The 18,138-nt window shown below is 39.8% G+C and overlaps 2 protein-coding genes and 4 non-coding genes across 35 annotated transcripts in view; 5 read left to right on the top strand and 1 right to left on the bottom strand.

Moving 5' to 3' along the window:
- Positions 1-4,329, bottom strand: part of PBRM1 (polybromo 1) — a 120,456-nt gene extending 116,127 nt beyond the window's left edge. For 26 of the 30 annotated variants that reach the window (XM_020971510.2, XM_078152306.1, XM_078152307.1 and 23 more), the window contains exons 1-3: positions 4,119-4,210; positions 3,153-3,208; positions 1,992-2,068 (exon numbers count right to left, since the gene is read on the bottom strand). The gene's annotated coding sequence lies outside the window, so the exon portion shown is untranslated. Of the gene's footprint in view, positions 1-1,991; positions 2,069-3,152; positions 3,209-4,118 lie in introns of all 30 variants that reach the window. The other 4 variants (XM_020971512.2, XM_078152315.1, XM_078152320.1 and 1 more) reach the window with 2 other exon arrangements.
- A 192-nt stretch (positions 4,330-4,521) lies between these two features.
- Positions 4,522-18,097, top strand: GNL3 (G protein nucleolar 3). Its single transcript, XM_020971522.2, has 15 exons — positions 4,522-4,615; positions 5,728-5,786; positions 6,283-6,420; positions 6,586-6,696; positions 9,419-9,502; positions 10,592-10,727; positions 11,361-11,467; positions 12,348-12,468; positions 13,443-13,530; positions 13,967-14,141; positions 14,561-14,703; positions 14,809-14,945; positions 15,025-15,218; positions 17,601-17,655; positions 17,742-18,097. Exons 1-15 carry the CDS (start codon positions 4,603-4,605, stop codon positions 17,843-17,845), a joined length of 1,665 nt encoding a protein of 554 aa, XP_020827181.1. The 5' UTR covers positions 4,522-4,602; the 3' UTR covers positions 17,846-18,097.
- Positions 10,778-10,853, top strand: LOC144457332 (small nucleolar RNA SNORD19). Its single transcript, XR_013486645.1, has one exon. It is a non-coding gene; the product is annotated as a small nucleolar RNA SNORD19 (small nucleolar RNA).
- On the top strand, positions 11,528-11,607 carry LOC144457359 (small nucleolar RNA SNORD19B). The gene has a single exon (XR_013486665.1). It is a non-coding gene; the product is annotated as a small nucleolar RNA SNORD19B (small nucleolar RNA).
- On the top strand, positions 13,204-13,275 carry LOC144457333 (small nucleolar RNA SNORD19). Its single transcript, XR_013486646.1, has one exon. It is a non-coding gene; the product is annotated as a small nucleolar RNA SNORD19 (small nucleolar RNA).
- LOC144457334 (small nucleolar RNA SNORD69) lies at positions 13,814-13,890 on the top strand. The gene has a single exon (XR_013486647.1). It is a non-coding gene; the product is annotated as a small nucleolar RNA SNORD69 (small nucleolar RNA).
- Positions 18,098-18,138: the final 41 nt, after the last annotated feature.

The raw sequence follows: 18,138 nt of genomic DNA, 5'->3' as shown, positions 1-18,138 counted from the left end.
GCCAAAATTTAAATGGTAAATTGTACAAATTCCTTTTGATAATTGTGTTCTTTTGCTATTTGTCTGCTGAGACTTTTATAGCCATGCCCCCACCTAGAGCAACCTTCCAAAAGAAAACCAAAGTATAAATGCTGTCTTTCACAAATATATTATATTATTATATTATTTGTACTTATTTGGAAGTGAAATTGTGTTGTTTTGTTTTTTACTACAGGTCTTAGGACTGACCTTTGAGGGTCAATACGTTTTACCAACTGTTTAATAATGGAATATTCTAGTTAATGTTCATACTTGTAAAAATAACATAGCCACTTATCATAATTTTTTACCCATTATAGTAGGAAGAAATTAATAGCATTTGAATTTCTCTTTAAGTTTCAGGGCTGTTGCTAGGTACCAGTCTCTAACATGGGAGTTGTAATTACTAACTGTATCTCTGCTAAAGATAGAAGAGACTGACAAATTAGAAGGGGGGGGGCGTATTTCATATTTGCTTATTTAATTCAATTAGAAGATCCCAGTGTCAACTGAGATTCCAATGACCCTGTTCTAAAACTAAAGATTCTAGACCACTTACTCACACTCAATTTTCCTGTGAAACTAGGAAAAGTCAGAACATAAGGAGAAAACACCCTGGTTGCCAATAACATTGGGGAAAAGTGCTGTTAAAGTTTCTGCCAGGCTGTGGTCCAAGCCTTCTACTGGGTTCTCATAGAAGCACAAACTAGGGGTACAAATTATCAATAGAGGAAAAATGTGGGATTCTTACAACTCTTCACCTGGATGCAAAGTCTCTACATTGAGTTTTTAATGTTTGTTTTATTTGTGCAAGGTGATTGTGAAAGTATTTTAAAAATAACACAACAGTACTTGTTTCCTGTATACCAGGTGTACTATAGGTATGGAATTTTTAAAGGAGCTAAAATGTATATAGGCCAAGGATACAAAGTTTAAAAAAAATCTGATAAACTGTCAATATATTATAAAAATGATGAGATGCTCTTGATACAATCCAAGAACAGCAATCATATGAGTTTGATGAAAGTGAAGAAAGGACTCATTAAGTGAAAGGTCAAAAATGAGCAGTGAAGGGTGAGCATGGGAAGACAGGAATAAAGGAAGCGGGTGTGTAAATGACCAGTAATTTACCAGATTTACCAGAGTACAACCAGCGCCTCGAAAAGCCAGTCTCCTCATAATGTCTGAAGGCCAAGTTAAGCTAGTGGGAGAAGGCAGAGCTTTACAAGTGCTGAATCGGCAAAGGTGTTACTATATTCAAAACTGAAAGAGAAGAACAGAGACAGAAAAAGGAAAATAAAAAGGAAGGGTCAGAAGAAGTAAAAAGGAGTGAGAATAGACAGAAAGCATTTAAGTAGAACTGTTTAAAAGGGATACAATGGAAAGTTGGAAAAAGCGATATTAGCTAACACCTATAAAACAAATTCCTGCAAAAAGATTTTCTGCACAGAATAACTAAAAATCTTCAGTCACCAAGAGGTGTTGGATCAGATTAGTTTTTTAGCAATTGTCCTACTGTACTTTTTATGATGTAACTATGTAAGCGTATACAAAATACTATTTGAAGCCTAAATTTTAAAATATGGGGGGGAAATGCCACTTAAGGACAGCATTCAAACACCTACTTTCTGAGAATACTTTTCATAAGCATCTTCAAAATGCATGTTTATGAAAACCTATGTATGGAAATGAAGTTTGTTTAAAAAGCAGCTACTTATTTATGTAGTAGAAAAAAAATCTGGAACATTTTATCAGTGTTGTTCCCATGATGGAAAATGGAAATTTCTGGAGCTCAGGTCTCAAATGTTAAAACAGTCTTGGCTGTGGTCATAAACTTGGAGGCTAAAAACAGTCTACAATGGGCTAAGACAGAAACATGCTAAAGTCGTTTACCACCTGTTAGTAAAGACTGCACGCCCTGAGGACAGGGAAACCTAGTACATTTTGAATACCTTGAAATTTTTTTAACTCACCTGTACAGCTATTAAAACTTGATATCCTTCAGAAGAAAATACAGTTATATTTTAGATACCTCATATGTCTCCAAAAGCTACAGAAGATAGTTAAAGACTTTTGAACCACTAAAATGTGACAAATTATGCCTTACTGATTTTTTTATTCAAAGTATCTCTTTAGACAATACTCATCAATTGTTTAAATGAGCATTTTTCTTAACAAATCAGATATTAAAAAGTGCATTGACATCCCTGTAGGTTATAATAAATTAAGAAAGAATATTTTCATGAAGTTCATGTGATTCTTAATGGGATCCACACAAAACTTAATAATTTGCTCTTTTCTGAAAAGGGCAAGACCTCAATGAGTTACAAAGAAATGATAATGAATACCATTACTCTCATTAACGAATATCATTACTCTCACTTTCCAAATACAACACAGACCAAGAAAAAAGATTCACCTGCGATGTGGGGAATACAGGTAAGGTACCTGAATAGTAGAGGTTATGAGGTAAGGTAAGAAGGGGAGGCTAAATTGTCCAAATATAAGCACATTATAACATAGTTTAAGATTTTTACATTCGGTTTTTTAAAAATCTTTATGAGTTTCCTATGTAGTGCTTGTTAATATTCATTCTTTTGATTCTTTTTCATAAGAATTTTTAAGAGCAGTAGCATAAGATATAATAAGAATTAAGACTCAAGAAGATCTGTGTTCAAATCCTTCTCTAACACTTCACCGGCCAAATCATTCTCTTAGTCCCCTCAGGCAACTCCCTAAGACTGTAACTGACAAGATCAGTAGCTGATCTGCAGTAGCTAAGAGTTTCCACGAAGAGTTTCCACGCTAGGACAGTCTTACACCAATGAAATCAAACAATAGTAACAACAACAATAACAATAATTCACATAGTTTATATGTCACTATATAAAATTGCATTTCTTTTTTCTGTTAAAATATTTTGAGAAAAAATAAAAGCATGTAGGAAAATGTGCACAGCATTCAAAACAATCAAAGTTTTTGGTAATGCTATAAGTATTATACGTTGAAACGGCTGGCCGGAAAGTAAGAAGAAAAACACTAGGGTTTTAAGAGGCCAGTTTGAAAAGTATAAAAAAAAATAGCTGGGGAGAATTCTTGTTACAACATCCCCACGAACAAAAATAAAAGGATACTGTAATGACGAACGAAATTCAGAAGGTAAAATGAAGGATTTTTGACACTGGACGAACTGGAGAAAACAACAAAAGAAAATTACTTGACCCCATAAATAAAATGCCAAAACAAGGGACACAATACGGAAGCAGTCCTGAGCCCAACTGGTTATTAAGGAGGGAATTTCAAGAAGGTAGTGACGGGTTCTGTTTGGAACTCTGAACTTTCGCAGAATTTTAGCTCCGTTTCGCATCTCCTCTTTGTTTAGCAAGGTAGAGAGGTGGGGTGCAGGGCTCCCCAGGGGACAGGTCCCTCGCGGCCACGGACTGCGCCTACCACCTCGGACAAGCCCCTCTCGCCTTGCCCCTCTGGGACCCCAGCCAAGCATCCTCTGACAGCCCCCGGCCCCAGCTCCGGGGCGGCCAGGATCCCGAGAAAACTGACATCTGGAGACCAGGTGGGGATCCCCCCCCCCGAACTCAGGAGAGCCGGAGCCCCAGAGGGCACGGCCCGTGAGGCTGGGGGGGCCGAGGGCTGCCCGGGGCTGGACGGAGCCCGCCGGGCGGGACTCATCCCCATTTTACAGAGCCACAAGACAGAGGCACCAGAGACGGAGGGGGGCCCAAGCAGCCGAACCTGGGAGAATAAGGGTTGGGGGCGTCGGGAAGAGTTAGGAAACTCAGGAACTTCGGGGAAGGGGGATCCAAGTCGGCGAGGAGGCGGGAAGGGGACCCTCTCGAAAAGGGGGGACCCCGACCTCGGCGGGGGAGTGGGGGATGGGGCCCCCGTCCTCGGCGGGGGGCCTCGGAGGACGAGGGGAGCGGGCGGGCGGCAAGGGATCCCCCGGCTTCGGCCGGGCTCCCGGGGGCCGGGAAGGCTCCCTGTCCCCGGGGCCGCCACACAAAGGGGTCCCCGTCCGAGCGGACCCGGCCTCGGCGGCCGCGGCCTCCTCGGCTGCCGCCGCTTCCCCGGAGCTCCGGCCTTACCCAGCTGCTCCGCCGCCTGCAGCCCCTGCCGCGGTCCCCGACCGCCGGCGCCGCGCCCCGTCCTGTGGCCGCCACGGCTAAGGCTGGCGCTGCCGCTGCTCGGCCCGCTCCTGCTCTCAGACCCTCTCGGCTCAGGTCCGACTCCGCTCCTGGTGCCGCCGCCGCCGCCGCCGCAAACCCAGCCTCACGGCCGCCAAGCGAGACCGGCCCCGCGCGACCGTGCGCGTGCGCGCGCCCTGGGGTGAGGGGGCAGGGCCGAGCCAGAGGGAGAGAAGGGCGCGGGGGCGCGAGCGGCTCCGAGAAGGAGCGAGCGCGAGCCCAGCCAGGTTCTGGCGCGGGGCGGGGCGGGGCGGGGCGGGGCAAGAGAGGAGGCTCAGGCACAGGCGCGCTTTACGGCAGCGTCTTCACGTCGTGACGGCTCTGCGCTTCAGTCTGCACGTGGCGTCCGAGTAGGCAGGACGTGGGAGCTGCTTTCTCCGCCACCATGAAGCGGCCTAGTGAGTGTTTGTTCTCCGAGTGGCGGGAGTTCCTGGGCATCGAACGTCCGCCTCCTGGGTCTACAGCTGGCCCCCTTCGCCTGCGGCGCAGCTTGTTCCTGCGGGGTGCGGGGCCGGGGAGTGGGCTGGGCTGAGCGCGGGGCTCGGGCCGCTTTCAGCCTCGGAGGTTGGGGGCACTGGAGAAAGCCCTGGAGCTGGAGGCCGGGTAAAGCCTAGCCTCGAATCCCGGCTCTCTGCCTCCCTCCCCAGTGTGTGGCTCAGGACAAGGAGCGGACACCGAGGAGGTGGGCCTGACGGGCGGCTCTGGCTGCGGCCCCGCTCTTCAGCCCTGGCGGTGGTCCGAGGCCCGGGGATGGGGGGGGCACATCGGTGTAGCTGCTGCAGCATTTGTATGAAGTAGGGGTCTTGGGCTTCGGGGGATTGACGCCCTTTAAAATTAGAAATTCGTTTTCCTAGCAGTCTTAGGTGAAGACGGCAGTGCTAGTATGACTTTGCCTGTTTTAGTAGGGAGGGAACATCTGAGATAAAGGGACTTGCAAAGTGGTCACTGTTAAGTAGCAGACCCATATTCAATCAACTCTTGACTAATCTTTTCCATTACTGCGTGCTGCCTGTATGCAAAAATTAATTTGTAAGCCCCCAAGCCACCAGTAGGGGAAATCAGCAAATAAGTAGGATGAAAATGAGAATGAGTACAGAATGCGGTGGAGTCAAATAAACTATTCATTTTATTTTGGGTGGAGAATGACTTAATCAGGATTTAAGGGCCTTGAAGGTTTGGGAGGAGAGGTTAGAGTTGATCATATTATAGATGAAAAGGACAGCATGAGCAAAGGCATAGGGGTGGGAAATGGAAATTAATCTAGTTTGGCTGGAGTTAGGGTCTCCCCAATTGAAAATAGATTTCTCAAAATCATAGATTAATGCTTTAGGACTTTTCCTAGTCATTCGAGCATAGCCATGTATGGTGGTCAGAAAGGACATGTGTTTTATGTATTTTAATTACAGTTGCTGACTCTTTGTCCCTAGTACCTGTAGGGTACAAAAGAGGAGGGGATGGACCTATAGGAGCTCTAGTTCTGACCTTATTATGAATTATTTTTTGTTCCTAGAATTAAAAAAAGCAAGTAAGCGCATGACATGTCATAAGCGGTTTAAAATCCAGAAAAAGGTGGGTTTTCTGCATATAAGCTTTTGGGGATATATTTTGGCTTGAACTTATGTCATCTGCAACAACTATGAACAACAACTGGGCTTGTATCATCCACAAAAACAGCTATTGGCACGAAGTACATGCTAGGTACCAGATTTTTAAAAACCCTATAGGCATAAATTTCTTTTGGCAAACATTCTTCTCTTTGGGAGGGCGGAGGGAGAGAAATCTCATCTCTGGTGTGAGAAAGAACTTTGTTGGTCCAGCGTGTACATTAGGGTGATGCTGTCTGACCAGGTTTGATATGTGAAAGCTAGATGTTAATGAGGCTTCTAAGATCTGCAGCCGCTTTGAACCATCCTTGTTGCCTTAATAAGACTTTGGTTAATACCTTCAAAGTCAGTTGTATTTGGAATATGACTTGGAGCTTAGTAATTTTTTTAAAAATTATTTTTGTTAAATAGATATAATTCTGGCAATTTTTAAACCAAACTAAATGGCTGTATTAAAATAGGTACGGGAGCATTACCGAAAAGTGAGGAAGGAAGCCAAGAAACGTGGTCGCAAAAAGCCAAAGAAAGATCCTGGTGTGCCCAACAGTGCCCCCTTCAAAGAGGCCCTTCTTCGGGAAGCTGAGCAAAGAAAGCAGCAGGTAAGACTCAGTTCAGAAAGAGGCAGGGTTTTGCTCATTTTGAGAGGCTTCGTCTAGGAATTCTTATGAAGATTAGGGTAGACATTATTTTTAAAAAGAGGTAATAAGAATATGATTAATGATCCTAAACCTTTTTTCTTTTTTTTTTTTGGCCTGAGAGAACAGCTTGAAGAACTAAAGGAGAAGCAGAAACTTAACAAACATAAGGAGCAAGGACAGAAACGAAAACATGATGAGAACAGTGTTGCTTCATCAAACACAAAACCACCAGAAAGGGTAGGCTTGGCTTTATTTTTGAGGGGAGAGAATTGGGTTACTCATTTGTAAGAAGAACATAGTTTTCCCATCCAGTCTAACAGTATTCGGTTTACCTACTAGGTGGTGGGCATACAAATTATCTCTTTAAAGTAGAATACTCAGATAGAATTTGAGCAGACTTTTTTATTTTTGCCTTTCTCCTTACTGAGCCTGGCATGGTGCTTTGCATATACAGATGTCTAATAAAAGCTTTTTGAATTGAAACCACAAAAATGAAATGAAAGATGACCATGTGTAACATGTAATTTCTACATGTTTTCATTTTGAATTTGCAACCCCTTTAAGCCCTTTTCATCCAAATAATAAAAAGTGTGTGTAAATGAAAAAATTGGTAATTTAGCACTTGGGCTGGATAGTTGGCATCATATGGTGAAATAATAAGAAACCATGGTCTACTAAAAAGAAAATTGACTCTGGATAGTCAGAGGATCTGGGTCAAATTCTGTTTCTTACATTAGCTGTGGAACTCATCAATTTGCATAACTTTCCTGGGCTCTGGCTTCTTTATCCATACAATGAAGGGGTTAAATCAGAAGGCTTCTGAGGTCCCCTCCAGCTATATAGATCCTATGAACTACTGATTCAAATGCTTTCTCATCTTTATAAGACTGTTTTCCTTACAAATGCATTGAGGGTATTTTTGATGAAAATAAGAGACAGGATCAAGCAGGCTTTCATAAATGAATTTCTAGAAGCAACTAGTTGGCGAAGAGCGAGCATTGGCCTGGAATCAGAAGGACCCGAGTTCAGATCTGGTCTCAGAAATTTTCTAGGTCTGTGACCCTGAGCAAATCACTCAATCTCATTTTCTGCAACTGTAAAATGAGGGATACATTAGCACCTACCTTTGTGAAGATCAGCTGTTGTATCTGTGAAAGTGCTTAGCACATGCTCAGCACATAGTAGATGTTACATAGATATATATTTATTTATACCCTTCATACCTTTCTCTTTCCCTTCCTACAACGAAGTATGTGTTTCTAGGCAGCTAGCTGACTTTTTATTGTCAAAAGAGCATTTGGCTTGGTAGAGCAAAACACAGCTGTGAAGTCTATCTTCTAGTAAGGAGGACTTTCATACAGAGGTGAAGAACAAATACGTTTCCTTGAAAGATACAGATAACTCATTTAGTTTGATCATTAGTGCTGGGCATAAAATGTAGTTGGATCTATTTTCACCAAAGGTGGCTACCATTGTCATGAAAGATAGTCTTGTACAGAGTCCAAATGGAAGAGGGATTCCATGTGGATGAAAGATTCTTGTTCTTTTTTTTTGTGTCAGACCCTTTTGACAGTCTATGTAAAGAGCTTTTGTCAGAATGTTTTTAAATGCACATAAAATAAAATCTATAGGCTTACAAAGGAAACCAATTATATTGAAATAAAGATGTAATTTTTTTCTCATGAATATTCACGGACCCCTTGTACTCTATTCATGGACCTCCTTCGAAGTTGTCTGTAGACCACTCAGGTCAAGAGCTCCTGCTGTAGATGGTAAAGCCCACCAAATGGTAATATTCTATTCCTGATATTGTGATCAAGCATCACGACAATATAGGGTTTCCTTGGTGAGCTCCACAATTGATCAAAAGAAGTTAGCCTAACAGTCCTCATGGAAAATACTTTTTGGGTTTCTGGACTATGACATACAGTTGAATGGCCAAATCATTGCTGTATTTTCCCTTTTTTTACCATCAAGTTTTAATACATTTGTATATGTTATCTAGAAGCTTCATGGATGAAATACTAGACATACAGTCAGGAAAACCTCGGTTAAAATCCCACCTCAGTTTATAACTCTGTGACTCAAGGGAGGTAATTTCTCTGAGTCTTAGTTTCTTAGTCTGCAAAATGGAGGTTATAATAGCACCTACCTCAGGGTTGTTAGGATCAAATGAGAAAATGCATGAAGGGCACTTTGCCAAATATAAGGCTCTAGATAAGTGTGAGTTTTTATTTAGGGTGGCTTATATGGTAGGCCTAGAATTATAAGCTAGAAGTGAGCCATATGACATTTAGCAAATTATGCAGTAGTCATAAGTTGGCCCCTACAACAAAAATCCATCTTTTAGGTTACATCAGCATTCTCCTAGTAATGCTTTATGATAGCAAATTTTAACACCACAGCATCCAAAGAATTGAAATTACCCATGAGCTCCTTTCTTTGTATCTCAGTACCTGGAATGTAATAGATGTTTAATAAATGCTTGTTGATAAGCTATAGCCTAGAGGGAAGTGGAGATATGTGAAGGTAAGTAGACTACAGCTTACTTTTAGTCATCTTGTATACCAGAAGTGACATGAGAAACCATCAGGAAATACATGATTAGAGAAGGATATGTTAGCAAGAGCAAGGACTAAATAATGCTACACTAGTAGTTGTGTAATGTAAACTAACCTAGAAGGCTTCAGCAGAGGGTCTGTAGGAGAATGTGGTGGGAAAGAATCATACAAGACATGATGATATGGATGGGTGGCCTTTTGGACTGATGGAGAAAATGTGCACTGATAAGGTCATATCTATTGAAATGTATATAGTTAAAAGTTAACTTCATATAGGGTTCACCATAATGTCATTAGAAGAGTATTAACATGCAAGAGTAAAAATGATCCAGCCTTTTTATTTCATGTATAATTCTTTAAAATTCTGATTGTCTTGTTTTTCTCTCCTCATCATTTAGGAATTTGTGGGAAGAAAGGCAAAGCTGTCTTGCAGAACAGTCAAGCAAGGCTCAAAAAAATCATTTTGTAGAGAACTTCAAAAGGTATTTTTCCCAACAGGTGCTAGTTTTCCCTCCTAATCATTATATTAAAAGTGACTTTTAAATGTTCATAGGATCATATGTGTAACTGGAAGGGACTTTTGACTCACCTATGCTTAAAAGACTAGAGAGGCACACACCTTTCTTGTTGTGCCTGTTTCCCTGATTCATAAAATGGGGCTGGTATTTGTTCCTCATGACCTTTATAGAGGTTAAGTAAGAAAGTAAATTTAGTTTTTCCTTTCTAATTTATTCACTATGTAGGTAGCTCTGTGATTTCTTTGTTCTTTACTTTCCACCAAGATCAGAAGAAAAACCCTTAATACCCGAGATCTTCCTATTTCTAGATTTTCCTAATTGAGTAGCTGCTTTGTTGACTGATATTTATTTATTTAGTTAGTTTTGACTGATATTTAAAAAGATAAGATTTCTGTTGGCTTCTATGAAGTGGAAGAGGTGAAAAGTTTTCATGTCTGTAATGGGATATCCAAATCTTTACAGTATGAATAAATTCTTGACCTACCCAATTAGAGTCATCTTAAATGGAGAGTCAAGTCCTTAAGGAATAGAAAATTGAGAAAGCTGAAAATGCTGTTGTAATATAGAGAGAAAAGGTTAGAAGAGCAGCACTCTCTGTTATAGCTAATTTCTTGTTCAGAACCCATTTATTAGGTTGAAGTAGATTGCAAACTCAGTATTCATTAGAAGTCTGACCTGGCAGTCAAAATAGATGATATGATTTTAGGCCATATTAACAGAAAGGTCTGGCTATACTCTACATTTAGTCTGTGTCTATAATATTTGGTTCTGGCATCTTGTTTTAATAAGAGCATTTGTCAGGAGCAGCTAGATGGCACAGTGGATAGAGCTCCAGCCTTGGAATCCAGCCTCACACACATAACACTTACTAGCTCTGTGGCTATAGGCAAGTCACTTAACCCCCAATTGCCTCACAAAAAAAAAAAAGGAAAGAAAGAAAAAACAAGAGCATTTGTTAGGCTGGTAAAGAAACTGGGAGTGTTTCTGTTGAAAATAAGACTTATACATATTGCCTCCCAAGCATTTGTGTGTTTCTAATCTTTGTTCCTGTAGGTGATTGAGGCCTCAGATGTTTTGCTGGAAGTTTTGGATGCCAGAGATCCCTTAGGATGTAGATGTCCCCAGGTGGAACAAGTCATCACACGAACTGGAGGAAACAAAAAACTGTTGCTTGTCTTGAATAAAACAGGTAAGCCATAGATTTGCTCATTAAAAATGACCTTTTTATCTCCTAGATGTGAGATATGAGGAAAACATCTGTCAGTCTGAAATACCATTGGAGACTGTAAGATCCAACTCTGACCTCAGCCTAGTTCATTCTTTCTAGTTGCCAAAGATGATACCACCTAACATCACAGTGGCGTTTAGGTTTTAGAATGCTGATGGTTACAGAACTTTGTATTCTGAGTATATGTTAAGCTGATTTATTTATTTTTCCTTTGTGAAGATGATATCCTTGATGGATTGTCCAGTTCAGGGATGACCTCCACCTATTTTTATCTTTATCATTTAGCAGATTGCATTTTATTAGAGCTCAATAAATGGTTGTAGATGGTATGTGAATTCTTGGTGTTGAAAATTCAAACCTAGGGCTTGGACAAACTTCAACCAGAATATTTCTTAGAAAAATCACCAAGTGTCAGGGAATCTGACACTTGGAACCTAAGTTAACCTGGGACACAGATCTTAAATTATTCTTAGGAGTAGAGGCTTAAAGTCATTATCTGAGGATGGTGCCAAGGTCAGAATCTAGGTATGGCTAAACGTTAATAGCAAACACGTATCTTAAATTTTAGCGTGTAAATTTTCTTACTGCTTCTAGATCTGGTGCCAAAGGAAAGTTTGAATAAATGGGTCCATTGCCTGAAGAAAGAACTCCCAACAGTTGTTTTTAGAGCCTCAGCATTTGGAAAAGAAAAGATAAGGATGGTAAGGGTAGCTAACTCTTTGTAATATTGGGAAGATGTTCAGCTCTCTACCTAATAGTTGTCTGGGTTGAAATGTGATGAACACTGACAACTTGATGGAATTGTGAAGATTACAAGATCCAACTCTGATTTCACCCAAAGAGGATAAGATTAGAGGAATTCTGATTTCTGTCAAAAACTGTCATTTTTCTGAAACCAGCTATGCTAACCTTATTTATGATGGCATTATTGTTATTGTCCACTATCTGGGTATGGGCTCAGAGATAGGTGGATTGTGGCGAAGACAATAGTAACTCATAAAAGGAATCCTAGAATTGTATGTAATTAATTATTCACAGACAGGGAAAGGGACCAGTTAGATTGGCTTACTCAGGAAGGAGAATCATGACTATTTGAACCTATTTGAGAGAAGTTCTTTTCAATTCTGCAGTGTATTACTTTGGAGTGGGGGGAGTGGTGTGTGTATTGTGTGTGTCAGAGAATTAAGTGTCTTCTGGAAAGGCACTTAATGTGTGGCAGACACTGTGCTAAAACACTGAGGATACGAAAGTGCAAATTTACAAATATTTCATTTCATCCTCATGACTACTTGGAGAGCTTGATGGGTTGGTGCTATTATTATCTCCATTTCACAATTGAGGAAACTAAGTCCGAGGGAAGTTAAGTGACTTGCCCACAGTCACACAGCTAGTATCTGAGGCTGGCTTTGTGTGCAGATGTGCCTGGCTCTAGGCCTAGTGTTATGTACACTGTATCACTTTTATGTCTAGATGTTTCTTTTCTGCTATGTAGTAATTTTTTTTCCTTGCCTAGAATGTTTACCGTTCTAGACTAGAGAGATTGACAACTCAAGAAGGTAACTAACTTGTTTGACCTTGAAGCCAGGGAAGAAGAAGCTGGACCTCAGCAGGCATGGCATGTGCTTGGGTGGAAAGGGCCTTTTGACACTCCTTAGTGATTTTTGCAAGACTCAAAACAAGGCCATTCGAGTTGGTGTGATTGGTGAGTTCATGTAATCATAACTAGCAACTTTTCCCTGGAAACTAACATCACAAATTTGCTTAAAAAACAAAACAAAACAAAATGTATTTTGCTTAAAAAAAAAAAAAGGCTAGAGGAAGTGGTAAATACTTGGAAAGTAATATCCACAGTGTGGATGTGAATTACTTAGTCTCATGTAACTGTTCTTGTTTAGTTTGAAAAACAAATCATTTGATACCTCAAAAAAAGCCCTAATAACTGAAATTGATTTAATCTGCCTTATTTCTTAAAGAAGAAATCCGTTTTATTGATATCTTTATTATTCCCCCCTCCCAAAGAGCCATCATCTATAGCAAATAATATTTTTTAAAGATAAAGAAGAGAAAAGTCAGCAAAAACAAGTAATACCTTTTTCAATGCACTACCCCTCTGGACCTCCCACCTCTACAAAAGAGGAGTTGGGGTGAGGTTTTTATTTCTTTGTAATTTTGCATCATGTTCCATTTTGATTGTTTTGTGGTTCTTTCCATTGACATTATTGCAGTAATTTGTTTTCTAGTTCTGCTTACCTCTGCTTCACATCATGTAAATCTTTCTGTGCTTGTTTTCATCTTATTTGTCGTATCTTAGGGCAGAGTAATATTCTGTTATATTCGTGTTTTTTGCTACCACAAAAAGTGCTGCTACCCCTTTGGGGTTAAGACTAGTGTTAGAATATTTGGGTCAATGATTATCTGTCCCGACTATTGTTTGAGTGAGAAATGAAGATAGAAATGATCTTACTATTAAAATGAAGATATGAGATCCAACTCTGATCTCACTCTGAGCAGGACGCTCTAGATCGCCATCAGAATGTCCAGTTTTATTTCATATTTCAAAAGATGGTTTAGTGTGAGTATTCTGTACACAAATGCAGATGACCTTTCTATGCCATATGAATTTCCAGTTAGTTGTTTGCATGGTAAATAATGACATATTTATATTTCCATTTGAAGGTTTCCCAAATGTGGGCAAAAGCAGCATAATCAATAGTTTAAAACAAGCATATGTGTGTCATACTGGACCAGCCATGGGTCTTACAAGGTAAGTGTCTGAAAAGGGTGAGAGATCTTGGGGATATTCCATGGAGAAAGTTGTAACTTTTTTGGTGTGTCCTTTTAAACTGGACATGATTAAGGAGGTCTCAATATTTTATTCCTTTTTAAGGGTTTCAGTTAAAGGGAGATTTCATCTATCACAGCTTTGGTAGAACTTGTACTCATTTACCAGTTTTTCTAGTTACATGAACACCAGAAGACGTTATGTTATCCCTATATATGAGATTCATTTTCTGTGTGAAAATACTTAGGGTTTCAAATGTCATCCATACATGAAGCATATGATGACAGACTGGATCTGATGATCTGTGTTGAATTTATTCAATCCAACCCTGAGCTTCATGTTTGCTTAGGTTCTCTTTCTCTCTCTTCATTCTTTAAAGATTTTTTAAGTTTTTGCCTACTGATTTTTTCTTCTTTAGATACATGCAGATTGTCCACATTGACAAGAATATCACGATGTTAGATAGTCCGAGTATTATTGCATCTCCTTCTAACTCCGCAGTTGCTCTTGCTTTGAGAAGTCCCACAAATATTGAAAAAAGAGAACTATTAGATTCAGTAACTACAATTGTGGAACACTGCGATAAACAGCAGGTAATACAGTCTTTTTCAATTTTAATTGTGTCCTCATGAGTCTGCTTTTATTCAGAGTTCTTGAAGGCCATTCTATAGTGATATAATGCAGTCTCATAGCCAGAGATAAATGTTCTTGGAATCACTTGATTGAAGACATTGGGTTGTTTACTAGATGAGGATTTATTCAGTAATTTTGTTGTTGAGGGTTTTTTTCCCATCACTGAAAAGGCTCTGAGTCTTCATTTTTAAGGAAATGGAAAACAGGACTGTTTGACAGTCCTGTGTAACCAGATAGTGCAGTTCCTACTGAGTCATTTCCTGAATACCTGCATATCTAATGATATTGTACTTAGTTGGTTTTAACAACATTGCCTCCTTAAAACTCTTGACAAAACCTATGCTGAGCCAGATGAAGATGACTTATTTTCTTGTTTCAGCTAATGTTACGATACAACATCCCAAGCTATAGAGAGTCTCAAGAATTCTTGACCGTGCTAGCACAGAAGAGAGGGATGGTGCGGAAAGGCGGTCTGCCCAAAGTGGAGGAGGCTGCTAAATTGTTCTGGTCTCATTGGACAGGGTAAAGACTTTATTCCAGCTATTGAAAACTTTTTTTTAGTGTTGTATTGGATTAGCTATTAATTTTTATCTTTTCTTTCTTTCTTCTTTTTTTTTTTAATACTAGCCCCAAAATGAGTTACTATTGTCAGGTTCCTCCATCATTGACTTTTTCTTCACATCTTACTGAGAGTATTGTAGGAGATATGCAGCAGGGTCTTAATCTAGAGGAGCTAGAAAAAAACAACTTGGGTGCCATTAGAGGTTAGTAAGACCTGTGCTTTCTTGTATTGTTTAGACTTCATGCTAATCTGTTAAAGATTCATTAGATTTCTTTTCCTAGCCATCAGGGGTCCCAGATTGTCAGGTAGCATCCTATTCCAATGCTCTGGCCTGACCAATGGCATAACAGAGGAGAGGGACGTGCCTGAGGAACTGTCGAGACAGGAAGAGAATGAAGACAACGATGAAGAAGAGGAGGAGGAGGATTTTCTATATGAAGAAGATGATGAGGATAGTGATGATGAAAATGTTGATGTAAGATTGGTTTTAGAAATCTTTTGAGTTTTAAGCAACCAGTAGAAACCTCCTCAGTATTTCAAAGACCCTTCAGTGTTACCTTTGAAATTATGATTCCAAAGAAAAGGGAATCTAGCTTTGTTATATATCTTGCATGGAATGAGGGGAGATGCATGAAAGATATTGTAGCTGTGGGCAATGATTTGTCTTTGCCAGTTATTCACTGGGACACCCTAATAAGAGCCCTTGGTCCCATTCCATTTGCAAAATGAGGAAACTAGATAATAGAATATCAAAAGAAGCTATCTAGTTTAGGAGTTTTTAACCTAGGGGCTTTGGATACATCTCAGGGCATCCATGAACTTGGATGGAAAGAGAAATTGCATTATTTTTATTAATCTCTAACTGAAATTGAGCATTTCGTGAAATTAATAAGCATAGGTAACAAAGGTATTCTGAAAGGGGGTTCTTAACCTTCATCAGACTGCCAAAGTGATCAGACACAAAAGTGTCCAAAACTTCTGGTTTTTAGTTTAACATCATTATAATACATTAAGAGATCATTATATCGTTACTTGAAGAGCTCCAGATCCACCCCCTCAATACTTTTTCAAGGCAGCCTGTGCTGTGTTGGAGATCTTCCTTCTGTTTCTCCCATTCTTTTGAAGATGGCTGTTGGGTGCTCCTTAGGCAAGCCTTCACTTTCTCAAACCAAGTCTTTCCAGTTCCTAAAGCCTTGACCTCTAGGTCTGTCCCTTTTCTGGTTGGTCTCTTACTGTCAGCGCTTTCCTAAGACATGACACCTAGAAGCAAATGTAACGCTGGAGAGGTGGGAGGACTGCCACCAGCCAGGCTGTCACCTTTTTTAACCATACGCTGTTGCTCTTGAAGCAGCTAAGTTGGCATTTACTTTGGGGGCAGTTTTACCACTCTGTTGGATTCATTGAGTTTGGAGGCTACTAGATCTTTTTGTTGAGTTGATTTTTATCAAAGTGAATTCTTATCTAACATGTTGAACTGTCCCAGATTTGGCTCATCTGCAGTTTAGATAACCAGGTCGTAAATTTTAAAAGTGCTGAATAGCACAGGACCAAGTAAAGCTTCATGGGGCACCTCACTAGATACCTTCCAAGATAACTGAATCTTGAGTGATTACTACATTTCCAAATCCACCTAAATATCCTATCATCTAACCCACATTCACTATCTTGTCCCAAGATGTTAGCTATTTCACAAAAATAGCATGAAAATCTTTTAAATACCTTGTTAAAAATCTGGGTACACTAGAAGTATTGCCTTGATCCATCAGTCTGATTATCCTTAATCCTGTCAAAAAAAGTAAATGAAGTTAGACCAACATTATGTATTGCACGAAGTAAGCCGTTGGTAGCTCACCCTCACTTCTGATAATGCATTCTAGAATTTTGGTAGGCATCCAAGGCCTATAATTCGTGCTTGTTCTCAGTAGCAACTCCTTTTAATGTTTTTTGCCTTATATTTTGTAGTCTAAAGGGTCTCAGAGAAAACAAGCATGTTAAGAGCAATCTTAAATCTCCATTGTCCCTTATTTAAAAGTTTTTCTTTTGTCTTGTACTTCACTCAATAGCCTTAGCTCCTTCTGAGAACCCTTCTTACCCAAAATTTAGGTGAGACAATAGGCTGTGACTGTCTTTCATTTTCTGTCACAAGTCCCAGGCTTCTCTCATGTCCACCCCCAAAATAGGTTGTTCTTGCTCATGAGAATTGGGTTGAAAATAGAAATTTCCACTTGTTTCCTCCACCTAACCTTTCAAATTGTGGAAATTAGGGAGACAGATAAAATAATTGCTAGCTGTTCTACTTTAGGTAGAAAAATAGCTCTAGGTGATATCCAGATAATTTGATCTGTTCCGTAAACTTTTCTCTTCATCTGCTTGGTCTGTGGTATAAACTCTTGTGACAATATCCCTTCTGTCTTTGGTAATCCTCACTCAAACAATCTCCATCATACTTCTCTCTGGTCCCTCATGTGAGTATATCATTTTAACCTTTTGAATAAAGTGCCTTTTGAATAGAGTCATTCGGGGTTGGGGGAGTGTCTCATCCCATGTTTCAGTGATACTTTATGGGATAAATTTGGTATGCTTTCCTTACATTAGGATCTCTAGTTTATCTTGTGCATATTTGTGTCAGATGGTCATGGGCTTTATTGCTTTAATGAAATTAATCTTTAGTGCTTGGGGGCTGGGGTGGGGAGGTGTCTCCTGTTAACTAAATTGTAGCTTTTTTTTTTTTAAACGGTATCTACCTCACTAGATTTTCTTGTCAGTGCTTCATCCCTTCCTAGAACTCATTTCTATGTTTTCATAATCACAAGGTCCACTGAGAGGAATCAACTGACCCTTTAATGTTTCCTCACAGGAAAGAAGCAGGGTAGGGACCAAAAGACTTAAAGTTGAAGAAGAGCTCCAGCCAGGTATGTTGAGAGCTAATGGATCCTACTGTTTGGAATATCGGGATTTGGTAGACATTTTCACCATGCTGCTTTCTCTCTTTATAAAGGTAAAGAGTTTGGTGCTGGAGCAGAAGAAAAGTCTTTTCATGTGGATAAGATGGTAGAGGAAGACGATGACACTTACAGTTTTAATACAGATTATGTGGAATGAAACTTAGTCCCTTATGAGCTTACTGAATTGCTATTAACTTGATTGCTGAGTTATCTTGATACAAGATATTATGTATATACTGCAACAAAAATGGTTATGGTGTGAGAAACACGTACAGTAATTATTACATGTAAATATGTAAAACTTGGACAAATGGGTAGCAGATAGGACATCTGGTTTTTGGTTTTTTTATGCTAAAGTGAACTGTTTGAACTGATGAAAGACTTGTCATAAAATGTCACCATTGATTTATTTCTGTTATTTGTGCTTCATAATAGCGACCTGAGGCATTA

Source organism: Phascolarctos cinereus, unplaced genomic scaffold, assembly GCF_003287225.1.
Source record: "Phascolarctos cinereus isolate Bilbo 61053 unplaced genomic scaffold, phaCin_HiC Scaffold_4;HRSCAF=312, whole genome shotgun sequence".
Classification (NCBI taxonomy): Eukaryota; Metazoa; Chordata; class Mammalia; order Diprotodontia; family Phascolarctidae; genus Phascolarctos; species Phascolarctos cinereus.
This window is presented reverse-complemented; position numbering and strand designations above follow the sequence as displayed.

Bases quoted from the DNA above. Each gene is read 5' to 3' on its own strand.
- GNL3 (XM_020971522.2), top strand. The intron at 5,787-6,282 runs GTGGGTTTTCTG...GTATTAAAATAG, and splicing joins GGTTTAAAATCCAGAAAAAG to GTACGGGAGCATTACCGAAA. The intron at 14,704-14,808 runs GTAAAGACTTTA...TTTTAATACTAG, and splicing joins TTCTGGTCTCATTGGACAGG to CCCCAAAATGAGTTACTATT.